Here is a 12,528-nt window from a genome sequence, read left to right as displayed (position 1 = left end):
ATTCAAATGGGGCGGACGCCCGTCGCCCCACTATAGGATCTCCCGCCATCGCCCCGGACTCGCCCCGTCCTTGCCCCCTAGTCGCCGAAGCCTCTACCGCCCCAGCCCTGCCCCCTTTTTTCTATCCGCCTTGGGGCGGACGTCCGGTCCAATATAGACCTCCCCCTCCTCGCCCCGATTTTCCGTCCGCCCCCTTTGAGCCTATAGTGGATGCTCTAAGAGCATCCACTATAGGGGCGGCGCGCCGGCCGCCCCGGAGGCTGCTGACTATAGTGGGCGGAGTGTCCGCCCCGTAGCAGACAAATTTTTTGGGGTGGAAAGGCGATCGGCGAGTAGACGCCAAGGCATCGCCAGTGGGGGAGCGGCGCGGTGATAGGCGCGCCTGTCTACCAGCGCGGCGGCCGCCGGTTTTTTTATTTATTTTTTATTTTTTAAATTTTCGACATTTTTAGAGAGAGGGGGAGATTGGAGAAGGAAGAAGGAAGAATGAGAGATTGATGTTTTCTAAAAAAATGCGAGAGAGAGAAGTAGTACACGTTTTTTTTTGGAAAATGGAGCATGAAATTTAAGTGGATGAGAGGCACTACACGTTTTTTTTTTGGAAAAGGGAGTATGAAATTTGTTTTCTGTTTTAAAATGGTTAGGGTTGGAACGGTACGGTATACCGCACCGAAATGGCCATACCGCATACCGTACCGTACCGTGCGGTATGACCAAAAACCATACTTTTACCGTACCACTTTTGTCGGTATGCCAAAATTTAGATATCGTTACTGTACCGCTTTTGTCGGTATACCGTACCGTGATTTCGGTATACCGCAATATGCGGTATACCGCGGTATACCGTGATTTTCGGTATATACCGCAATTGCGGTATACCGTGTTATTTGCGGTATGATGCGGTATATACAAAATGAATGCATTTACCGGACCTAAAACTGTCGTTACGGTATGATACAATACCGAAAAGTACGGTATACCGAAAATTCGGTATTTTTTCGGTATGGTAAGTGCGGTATTTCGGTATATTTTCCCAGCCCTAAAAACGGTATTGGAGTGTATACGTGTGTTTTCTTTCAAAATTGGGAGGATACTATTTTGTTTCTTTCCTTTCATTTTGGACTGGTGGCGGAGCCCGAGGCGGGGGCGGCGGCGGCACGGCGGGGTGGGGCGTGGGCGCGGGTGGGAGACGGCTCTATGTCTGACAGCCCGTACGAATCCGTACTGAAATTGAGATCGTACTGGGTGTTGGAGTCAAAGGGCCGGTATTCATCAGGGTCTGTACCCGGCCACCGTGCACCACCACTGAACATCGGACTATTCGAACTTGGGTAATCACCAGGATTCATTTTATAGTCTATGGAAGAGTGAGAATGGAGGAGTGGAGTGAATGGAAGAGTGAAGTTGGGGTGTATATATATAATAAATTTTGAAGAATTATAAAAAATAAAAAAGGAAAACGCGTTGCATCGTCCGCGGTATCGTACACGTGACCCGCAGTGGGGCTGATGATACTGCGGACGATGTGTGGTCGAAGCCCTATCGTCAGCTGACGAAGCATAGGCCGCGGACGATGGATGTGCCATCGTCCGCATGGCTACAGTGGCGGACGATAGTCCGCCCGACACTGTGGATGCCCTAAGACGCAATACTATAATTACAACTCAATTGTTAAAAAATCGTCCGCCCGACACTGTGGATGCCCTAAGACGCAATACTATAATTACAACTCAATTGTTAAAAAATCGTCCGCCCGACACTGTGGATGCCCTAAGACGCAATACTATAATTACAACTCAATTGTTAAAAAACATTGTACTATTTAACTACAGTTAGATGAATGAAGTATATCACTAACATGGCCATAGACAATGATTCATTAATCCTTCCATGTTGTAATGTGAACTTTTTGTGGGAGTTCGGTTGCTCCAGATTAATTTGGCCCAAAATTGAATGACTCAGTATTACTCAGGACTAAATTTTGTACAGTAAAAGACCAAGACCAAGACACAAGTAAAACTAATCTTATGTGGCATTATCATGAGATTAACTATCGTGCCCCATCTAGCCAACCAAACATAATTTACAAGACTCTGTGTAATTAATCAAATCGTACACCACCTTATGTATATATATTCAGATAACAAAATAATGTTAGGGTGCAATTATGCTCCGTGGGCCATTTTCCCAGTCCATTAAGTTAGAGGTAAATTTCAAATGCTATAAAACAAGGCTTGCAATTAAATAAAAGAGAAAAGATATAAAGATAAAACAGATGGAAATGGCGTATGAATCACGATTTTTTTTGAAAAAATTAGAAATATTTATTAAAATCGCCTAATCTAGCATAAAAAATATCGCTAATCGGGCGTTGACCGTTATTTTTTTACGGAAACGTAAAAAAATGACTACTCCGACGATGATTTCATTAGCTTAGGACTTGATTTTCGAAAAGTGAATATTCTGAACTAACTTCGTAAAACGGCCATATGTTTAGGAATGTAAAAGGACTTTACTATAAATTAATCGTGCATAAGAAGTGCGCATATGAACTTTGTGTGGAAGAATAACCAATTGTGTTGTAAGCAGAATTACCCATTCCAGGTGTGTGAATGCTGGTGCCCAAGGGTGCAAACATACTCTCTCCGTCCACTTTTTCCATTTTGGTCCGTCCGCGAAATGTTGTCCACTTTATTTTTTTTTCCATTTTTGGTAAATGGTCCCCACTTTCAACTAACTCATTACATTCACATTCTATTTTAAAACCAATATATAAATGTGAGACCTACATTCCACTAACTTTTTCCACTAACTTTTTTTCACATTTCTTAAAACCCGTGCTGAGTCAAACATGGTCAATATTTTGCAGACGTAGGGAGTATATGTAACATGAGCTTTTAGAATAATGTGCCATCAATATATCTAATTAGCTAGAGCCTCAAAGGGGATCATAAAATTTACTCAAGTGGCACATAGAGTAACATGTAGACGGGACAATAAATGGACACAATAATGGATAAATAGGAAAATAAATTTTGGGCTTGTTTGTTTTTTAGGGTTTGTAATCTGGTAGATAGATGACGTAGTAAACCCTAAACCCTAATAAAACAAAAAAATACTACTCCTTCCGTACTCCACCAATGAACGTCTCATTTTATCATTTTCGTCCATCCACCAATAAATGTCTCATTTGTTTTTTTTTCTACTTTTAGTAATTGATCTTAAGTTCCACTAACTTTATTTTACTCACACTTCACTGTAAAACTAATACTCTCTTCGTCCCATGCTACTCGCACTTTTCATTTTGACAGCGTAAATTTAAGCATGAGTGATTAGTGTAATTAAATTATAATTTTAAGTGTAATAAGGTAACATTTAATAAGAGAACAATTAATTAACTGTAATATCTTAATGAAATACCATAATTTTTACTTCAAATAGAAATAGTGCAAATAGTTTGGGACAATCCAAAACTGAAATATGCAAGTAGCACGGGATAGAGGGAGTATATAAAAGTAGCTAGACCCACCTTCCACTAACATTTTTCACTCACTTTCTACTACATTTTTTAAAACTCGTGTCCGGTCAAAATTGACCTTATATTGGTGGACGGAGTGTGTATGTCATTTGTGCATTTTGAAAGTATATATTAAGGAAGCTTATCTATCATTTGACTCAAACCAATACAATCAAGGGTATTAATTGTCTTTCAATCTACATCCAAAGAAAGGGACTCAGAAAATTTCTCATAATCATTTGACTCAAACCAATACAATCAAGGGTTTTGACTATGTATGCTTTATATAATCAAAGTAGTGGTCATATCTTACCAGGATCATCACAGCTTGAGCTAGCCACAGCCCCTTTAAGTCTCTTTTCTGGACCTTGGCATTCATCATATATTCAAGAGATTAGTTAGCTTGAGAAACAAGCATATGAGGAAATATCTCAAGAAACAGAGGCATAATATTGAAAATTTTGCTAGTCTTAGAATTAGATGGACATGATAGAGTGTCTTACACTGAATGCATGCTGAGCCATTACTGCTGATTGTTGATTCACAAAACTTCAAAGGCTGGCAAGTGCCAAAACAAGAAATAAGTGTCAGGAATGGTTGCTAAAGAAACAAAGTGATGAACAATAACCTAAGTATTCACTCAAAGAATCTCCTTTTCCTTTTTTTTCATTTTCTTTTTGATTTTTCTCTTTTGCTTTTGTCCAATAAGTGCTTTGAGGAGAATAGGTCGTATATATACACCATGAGTTAGGAAATCACAAGCTTGTATGTAAAAAAAAAGAGGCGAAAATGGAGTCACCCGAAGCAAGTGCTTCAGAAACACCGGAAAAGAAACTATATGATGCTGCAACGAGGGGAGATGTAGCAACTTTCCAAATACTTGTGCAACAAGATCCATTTCTTGTTGATCAAGTTTCATTCGCTCGTTCAAGAAATCTCCTTCATGTAGCAACACTGGTGGGACAAGTGGGCGTCGTGGAAGAGTTGATGAGGATAAACTCAGAGCTAGCTCGAGATGTCGACTCCAAAAATTCATCATCTCTTCACATTGCAGCTGCAGTAGGGCACGTTGAGATTGCCAAAAAATTGTTATCCGCAGCCCCTGAGATGCTCTGGTGGCTCCACGATCAAGGCATGAATCCAGTTCATATTGCAGCCACGAGAGGGCATGTTGGGATCTTGGAGATCCTGCTTGAACATGACTTGTCTCCTGGTAGGGAGACAGTGGCGGATCCAGGACCCGAAAATGGCGGGGGCGGAACTTATATTTAAATATTAAATATTTAATTTAATATTATTTTTAATAATAAAATAAATAAATATTATATTAATATTTAAGTAGCACTACTGCACTAGCTTCATTAATAAAATATAAACATGCTTCAGCTTGCAAATATGTATTATTCATTTTAAAATAAAAAATTATATAAATATAAACATTCTTTAGCTTGCAAATAAGTATTATTCATTTTAAAATATAAAATTAGTGTAAATATATGTACATTTAAAATCACTATAAATATTATATACAAAAGTGATATAAGTAGAGCACTAAATATTTATATTTCAAAAATATTTAAAATGTTTATTTTGTTACATAGAGAATAATTAAGATGCATGGATCAAATTATAAGTACTTTAGGATAAAAAAGGCTTTAACACAAAATTAAAAATTATTTTAACTAAATAATAAATATAACAACATAATATATGCAACTTAGTAGTATTTAAAGGTATTATTTTGATAATAAGAAGAAATATGAATTGATAAAATAAAAAATGAAAAATGAAAATAAATATGTTTTTGTTGAGGATTGAACCCTAGACATCTTAGTTAAAAATCCAACAACTAAACCATTGGACTACTACATTTTATATAACATTTATTGAAAACAAAAATATTTTTACATTCTACGGAGGGGGCGGATATCCTATTTTCGGATTGATTCAATGAAAAATTTAGGCTCTCCGGACGGTCGGGTAGGGGCGACCGCCCCCACCTGCCCCCACCTGGATCCGCCACTGTAGGGAGAGACTGCATCGCGGTCAGACCGTGTTGCACTTGTGCGCAAAACATAGTCAGGTTGAGACATTGATATTTTTGGCGGATAGATTGGGCCATCTTGTGATGGTGAAGGATGATGATGGGGAGACACTCTATGATTTGCCTGTTAGAAGCACTCAAGATGAAGTAAGTACCATCTCTTTAGTTTGTGTTCATGGTTTTAGTTCCATAAATTAGCTAGCCAAACCTTTTTTTTAAATACTTTAGTCATACTATATATACATTCGACTTGAGTTGTAACAACAATCACTCCTCATATGTCTCATTTAGGTGTTAGACATAATTATTATGAGATACAATATAGGATAAAAATATTAATGTGAAGATGTTGAATTCTTTGAAAAAGTAAAGGGTAAAATTATAGAAAACGTTAGTCTCAAGCTAATAAGTTTATTTTGTTGAAGTTGGTTACTATAATTCTTTATGAGTTGATTATCCATTATAAAAGGTAAAGGGTATATTTGATCACTTTTTTATTAAAAGAATGGTTCAAATATATTTGTTTGCTTTTTATTAAAAAAATGGTTCAACTATACTATAACATCCAAAAAAAAATGCAACTGATCAACTACAAGTACTCCCTTCGTTCATAATAGCATAATAGTGGAGTCATTTTGCCATATTGGTACGTCCCATAATAGTGAAGTCATTTCCCTTTCTAGTCAACACATTTCTGTTTACTTACTTTACTATCTCTTACTTTATTCTCTCTTCGTCTCTCTACCTTTTTCATTTTCTACTTTATTCTTTCTTTACTCATTTAATACAATATTTTTTAATCTCTGGACAAAAATATCTCCACTACTATAAAATAGGGGGAGTAGTACATTGGCTAGAATTTTCTGAAATTAAGTTGGTGACTAGTACTTCCACCTTCCGTCTCATGCTACTCGCACTTTTTTAAATAGTAACTTAAGAATTAAGTAATTAATGTAATTAAATTAGTATTTTAAATATAATAGGGAATACTTAATTATTTCTATTATATTAAATAAATATCCTAATTCTTACTGAGATGGTGGAATATTTGATTGAAACCAATACAATCGTGCGATCAGATGAATCCAAAGTCAAAGAGATAGCTGCGATGGCCTTCCAGGCGGCCGTCAGCCCCCCAGGCGGCGTGTGGCAGGATGACACGCCATCACACACGGCCGGCAAAGCAGTGATGGCATCTTCTCATACCAAACTATATAAACTCTTCTCTTGCGCTAACACCACAGCTTTCGTTTCCTCTGTCTTGGTAATCTTTCTTGTCACCATCAATGCGCCAAAGAATTCAGGGAAATTCGTGGTGGTGGTATGCAACGCCGGTGTCGATGGCATCTATTAGAGTGAGTTGTGGAGCTTCCATATGTTAGAGTTTGTATACTATAAATCACCTTTCGAGTGATTGAATAATGTAAAACTCTATATTTTATTTTCCAATGGATGCAACATACTCCCTCTGTCCCATTAGAAATGAAACGTTTTCCTTTTTGGTCTGTCCCATTAAAAATGAAACGTTTCTAAAAATAGAAACAATACTCTCTCTACTTTTTCTTCTATCTTACTTTACTCTCTCTTCATTAACTCACAAAGCAACACTACATAAAATCCCGTGCCGAAAAGCAAATGTTGCATATTTAATGGGACGGAGGGAGTATTATTTTTGTCATAATGTTGTTATGTTTTACATTTAATGAATGTTTATTGCATATTTAAATGTATAAGAAACGCAACAAAGTCTAAGTCTTTGTTTTAGTAGACCGGTTGTGAGTGTTGTCCACTTTAAGGTAACACGTTCAGTTCTGAACAAAGAAAAATAAGAATTTCACAACCTAGATAGGCCTAGACTACCTATCGTAAAAGGTTGCAATGTCAGTCCGCATATTTCTAAGCCTTACTGAAATAAGATGACATTGGTGCATACGTTATTGATTATGCACTACTTTGACTTACCAAATGGTGCAGGTTTTTCGCAACCCAAGAATTCAGGTATATTGGGTAGTGGTGATTAATATCTAGGGGTGCTAGGATTGCTATTATATTGAATCGTGCGCGAGGTGAGTCTCGTTTGATAACGTCCACAAGAGGAGCTCGAAACAAGGTTTTATTATTCGGAACCTAGCTAGTTGGAGTTTGATTACTCTATGAATAATAAATAAGAGTTTCTTGCTAAGTCCACTCTTGGAGTTAATAATATGTTAATAATTAAGTTCATAGCAGACATTAATTAATTAATGGACGTTTCTATCTTAAGCACAGGAAATGAACGACAAACAAATGGAAATTCGGAATACTTGTAATTTCGGATTTGGATGGGCAGTGCAATATTACTTCTGTAGTGGCTGCTCGTAATATTTCAATATAAGCTTATATTAAATTGTGGGTTCAATTTAATTAGTAAGAAGCTAATTGGGGGAGGACATATCCAAATTCTTCTATAGATCTCTGACTGGGCCTAATATGTGACTTAATATAAATAGGAGAATAAAAGAGACAGAAAACACACTTAATTTTTCCTCCAAAATTTTCGTCCCCCTCTCCTTGCCCAAGAGGGACGATTTTTTTTCCAGCTCCCTCCGTGAGCAGTTTTCGTCTTCTTTATTTAAGTCCTAGTATTCTGGTGAGATCAGCTCATACTGATATCAGTTTACAATCCATGAACAAGTCAGAAGATCCGTGGTTTAGTACTCAAGATCTTCACGTGGAGAGGGCGCTAGCCAACTTCAATTCTTTGGAGAATTAATGAGGTAAATTGGCTAACTCCATAGTAAGCATGTTTTAGGTTTCAATTACGCTAAAGCATGATTAAATTCAAATTATGAGCATGATACATGTGAGAATTACGCGAATATATTTTGTCTAAATAATCTGCTAAATAGATCAAGATATTATGTGATCAAACAAGTGCACGCTTCCGCTGCCAACCCCTTCAATTAGTATTAGAGCCAGGTCTTTGACTCTGATTATTTGGATTAAAATTTCGCAAAATTCATGTTTGCATGTGTTATTTGATTGAGAATCATGTTCTTGGTGTTGTTATTATTTTATGCATGTAGAACTTAAGAACAATCGAATTAAAGAACTTGAATTGTTCGAGCACGCGAGACGTGCGATACGTCGGCGCTTGCGCCGAGACGGATCGCACCACATGGGTTCGACGAAGGGTTGTCGATTGAGTGGGAGTCGTGGGTTCATGATCACGGGGCGACGCGAAGACGAGTGTGGGCTCGTGCGCGCTGCCGACCGAGATCGCAAATACTAGGCGGCCGCCCGCACCAAGGTCGATGGATGGAGGCTGGCGCGGTGCCGCGGTTCGACCGTCAGCGCCAGGCCAGGCCGAGAGCGACGTGCCCCGTGGTGGGACGCTGGCTGAAGTAGTGGGAGCTGACGGTGCACGCATGGCTGAGACGGGAGGCGGTGGCTGGCTGAGAGCAGTGGCACATCTCTGCACGCTGCTGGCCGAGAGCTGTCAGTACCCGACGAGCCATGGTGATGGGCGAGAGGACGGGACGTGCGACCGAGAGAGGTACGCGGCAGCGTGAGCCGCTGGTCGAGATGACGCGCCTATCGCTGATCCGGGACGTGCGCGGATGTCCGTGACGCAGTGTGCGTCGGATTTCCGATGGTGAACTCATCGGATTTTTCATCCGTGCGAACCTCGATCGACGAGATAACGATGAAATTTATGATTATTTAATTCTTGAAATAAAAAGAAATCATTAAAATATTATTATTTAATGGAAATAAAATATTTTGGGAAGATTTCCCTAAAATTTAGGAATATTTAAATTATTGACTATATCTATGGAAATAAATAATATTATTTGATTTCTAGATGATATGGACAAGAATAATTTAATAGTTTCCTAATTAGTATATATCTAGAATCCTAATTAGGATAGACATGTAGAAATACATTAAATAATATAATTTCTCTTCCTAATCTTGAACATGGAAATAATTTGAATTTAATTTTTCATGCCTAATTAAGATTTAAATAATTCAGAAATAACATATAGTAGACGTGAATAATAATTAAATTCTAGAATAATTTATTTTATAAAGTAAGATACTAAAAGATAATAAAAGATTTAATTATCCAGTCAATTAAATGCCAACAGAATTTAATTAAGCCTTTTTTGCCTTAAGGCTAAGGATAATTAAAGAAAAACCATGACCAAAATATCTAAACTATAATTACGAACTTAATGTTTGTATATGGTCTACATAGATTGGTCTGCAATTTGTGAAGCTAATTTCTAATATTATCGCCACCCATTATGTGGGGACAATAATCCTAAGAAATAGTAAGTTCATGAGGGCCGACTTCTAAAACAGAAATAGTGTGAATAAGAATGTGGTTTCTAATATTATCGTCACCCATTATGTGGGGACAATAATCCCAAGAAACTGCGAGATTCAGGAGTTCACACAGAATTTATGAGATAGCTTGATTTTATTAGCAACACATGAACATTGTTATGGGAGTGTGTTGTAGAAATGAGATTCTGTAATGCTAAATCTGGTGGTCTTGCTTAGGCAACATTAGGCGGTCATGCCATTATGTGGTCTCTGGACTATTCGTCGATGTTGTGACCAGTAAAATGCTAAAATTTTAATGCGTATTGACCTCTTATGGAGGGTACAAAATTTTAATTTTACAGTTGTAAGATTTTAAAAAGTTTTATGGTTAGTCTACTCAAATTTCTTACATAAGTTTATGACAAATAGTAAATCTTCTGTTTTGCAGTGCAAACTAAATCGTCAAATTGTCATTCAATCATCTTTATGCAATTCTTAAAGAAAACAAACTTGAGGGCCAAAATTACATACAATGGAAATAAAATTTGGACATCGTTCTCACAGCTGAAGAGTACAAGTTTGTGCTTACTACTCCACAGCCTCCAGTGTCGGCGGCAAATGTCGCGGCAGGAGTTAGAGATGCGCATAGACGGTGGCATAAGATGAATGAGATGGCTAAGTGCTATATGTTGGCTTCTATGTCTTCACTGCTCAAGCATCAGCATTCTGCCATGGCGACTGCCGCCGGGATTATGCAAAATCTCACAAATCTTTTTGGTACTCAGAATCGGACGGCTAAGTCTCAAGCCTTTCGGAGTATCATGACGAAGACAATAAAGGAAGACACGTCTGTGTGGGACCATGTCCTTGAGATGATGAGTCACCTCAACCAGATTAGGTTTTGGGAGGGACAATCGATCCTGAGTCCCAAGTGACTATTATCCTTCATTGTCTTCCCCCTAGCTTCCAGCAGTTCAAGCTCAACTTCGAGATGAACAAAAGGAATTACACCTTGGCAGAGTTGTTGACTGAACTTCAGTCGGCGGAGGACCTTATGGTTTAAGCTAAGGTAGCTATGCTGAGTTTGGCGCATCATTCCTTTGGCTCTAAGCCTGGTGTAGGAATGAAGAGGGCACCAAACCCGGTTGCGACTAAGAATGCTAAGGGAAAGAAGAAGAAGAAGAAGAAGAAGAAGAAGCCTTCGGGGAAGTGTTTCAAGTGTGGAGAGAAGGGGCATCGGAAGCCAGACTGTCCTAAAAAGGGCAAGGCTACAGGTATGCACCAAGCTCTAGTGGTCGAGTCATGTTTGGCTTCGACATCTACTAATACTTGGGTTATTGACACTGGAGGAACTGATCATATTTGTTTTGATCCTGACTTAATGCATGTGACAAGACGGCTATATGATGGTGAGATCGAGGTCCAGCTGGGCGACGCTACTAAAGTGGCGGCCGTTGCAGTGAGAGACGTTTATTTGCTTTTTAGTAGTGATAGATTTTTTATTTTGAAGAATGTTTTGTTGATACCTTCTTTTAGAAGAAATTTAATTTCAGTTTCTAAATTGGTTTTTGATGGATATTCGATTTCTTTTAATGACAATTGCGTTGTTAAGAAATATGGTTCTTATATCTGTCGTGGTATCATGGAAAACAATCTGTACACAATCACATCTACACAGTTTAATAATTGCAAATCAAAACTCAATACAACAACGAAAATTTCAAGGAAAAGAAAAGAACCTTCAAGTTCAATGAACGAAACGTACTTATGACACCTTAGACTTGGTTATTCCAAAGAAAGAAGGATCCATTCTCTTGTGGACCAAGACCTTATCAAGGGTCTAGAGAATGAGCCGTTTCTTACGTGCGAATCCTGCTTGGAAGGCAAGATGACCAAGAGGTCTTTTAAGGCTAAGGGCAATAGGGCCAAGGAAGTACTTGAGCTCGTTCATACCGATGTGTGTGGACCAATACCAACCGAGGAAAGAGGCGGTTTTCGATACTTCATCACCTTTATTGATGACTTCTCAAAAATTGGATATGTCTATTTGATGCGCCACAAGTCTGAATCTTTTGACAAGTTCAAAGAGTTTAAGGCATATGTGGAGATGTATCATGGAAAGAGTATCAAAAGCCTGTGATCTGATCGCGGAGTCGAGTACCTCAGTGCCGAGTTTTTGGACTACTTGTTGGTGGCGGGAATTGAATCCCAACTGACCGCGCCAGGCATGCCCCAGCAAAACGGCTTGGCTGAAAGAAGGAATAGGACCTTGTTGAACATGGTCCGGTCGATGATGAGTTATGCACGACTACCTATATCGTTTTGGGGACATGTCTTGCTTTCTGCAAGTTATATTTTAGACAACTTACCGTCAGAATCCGTGCCTACTACTCCTTATGAGTTGTGGACTCGGCGCAAGCCCAATCTAGCACATCTCAAGATTTGGGGTTGCCCGGCTCATGTATTGGAAAAGGATCCAACTAAGCTTGGATCAAGGACGGAGGTATGTGTGTTTATAGGGTACCCTAGAGGATCGAAAGCTTATGAATTCTATAGTCTCCGGGACAAGAAAGTCATTGTGATTACTCACGCGACATTCTTAGAGGAAGACTTTGTAATGAATCATAAACCCAGTAGTGAAGTGGCTTTTGACGAG

At 38.6% G+C, this 12,528-nt stretch overlaps 1 protein-coding gene across 1 annotated transcript; it reads right to left on the bottom strand.

Annotated features, from left to right (window-relative positions):
- Positions 1–3,819: 3,819 nt before the first annotated feature.
- On the bottom strand, positions 3,820–4,759 carry LOC121764301. Its single transcript, XM_042160346.1, has 3 exons — positions 4,317–4,759; positions 4,021–4,075; positions 3,820–3,884 (listed from the first exon to the last, which is right to left on the bottom strand). Exons 1-3 carry the CDS (start codon positions 4,554–4,556, stop codon positions 3,820–3,822), a joined length of 360 nt encoding a protein of 119 aa, XP_042016280.1. The 5' UTR covers positions 4,557–4,759.
- Positions 4,760–12,528: the final 7,769 nt, after the last annotated feature.

Source organism: Salvia splendens, chromosome 14 (genome assembly GCF_004379255.2).
Source record: "Salvia splendens isolate huo1 chromosome 14, SspV2, whole genome shotgun sequence".
Lineage (NCBI taxonomy): Eukaryota > Viridiplantae > Streptophyta > Magnoliopsida > Lamiales > Lamiaceae > Salvia > Salvia splendens.
Note: the sequence above shows the minus strand (reverse complement) of the source record. Positions and strands in the feature narration are given on the sequence as shown.

Coding starts and splice junctions, on each gene's coding strand:
- LOC121764301 (XM_042160346.1), bottom strand. CDS start 4,556: ATGATGAATTTTTGGAGTCGACATCTCGAGCTAGCTCTGAGTTTATCC. Junction 4,076..4,316: donor TTCTGAAGCACTTGCTTCGG/GTGACTCCATTT, acceptor GGCACTTGCCAG/CCTTTGAAGTTTTGTGAATC. Junction 3,885..4,020: donor TGGCTCAGCATGCATTCAGT/GTAAGACACTCT, acceptor ATGAATGCCAAG/GTCCAGAAAAGAGACTTAAA.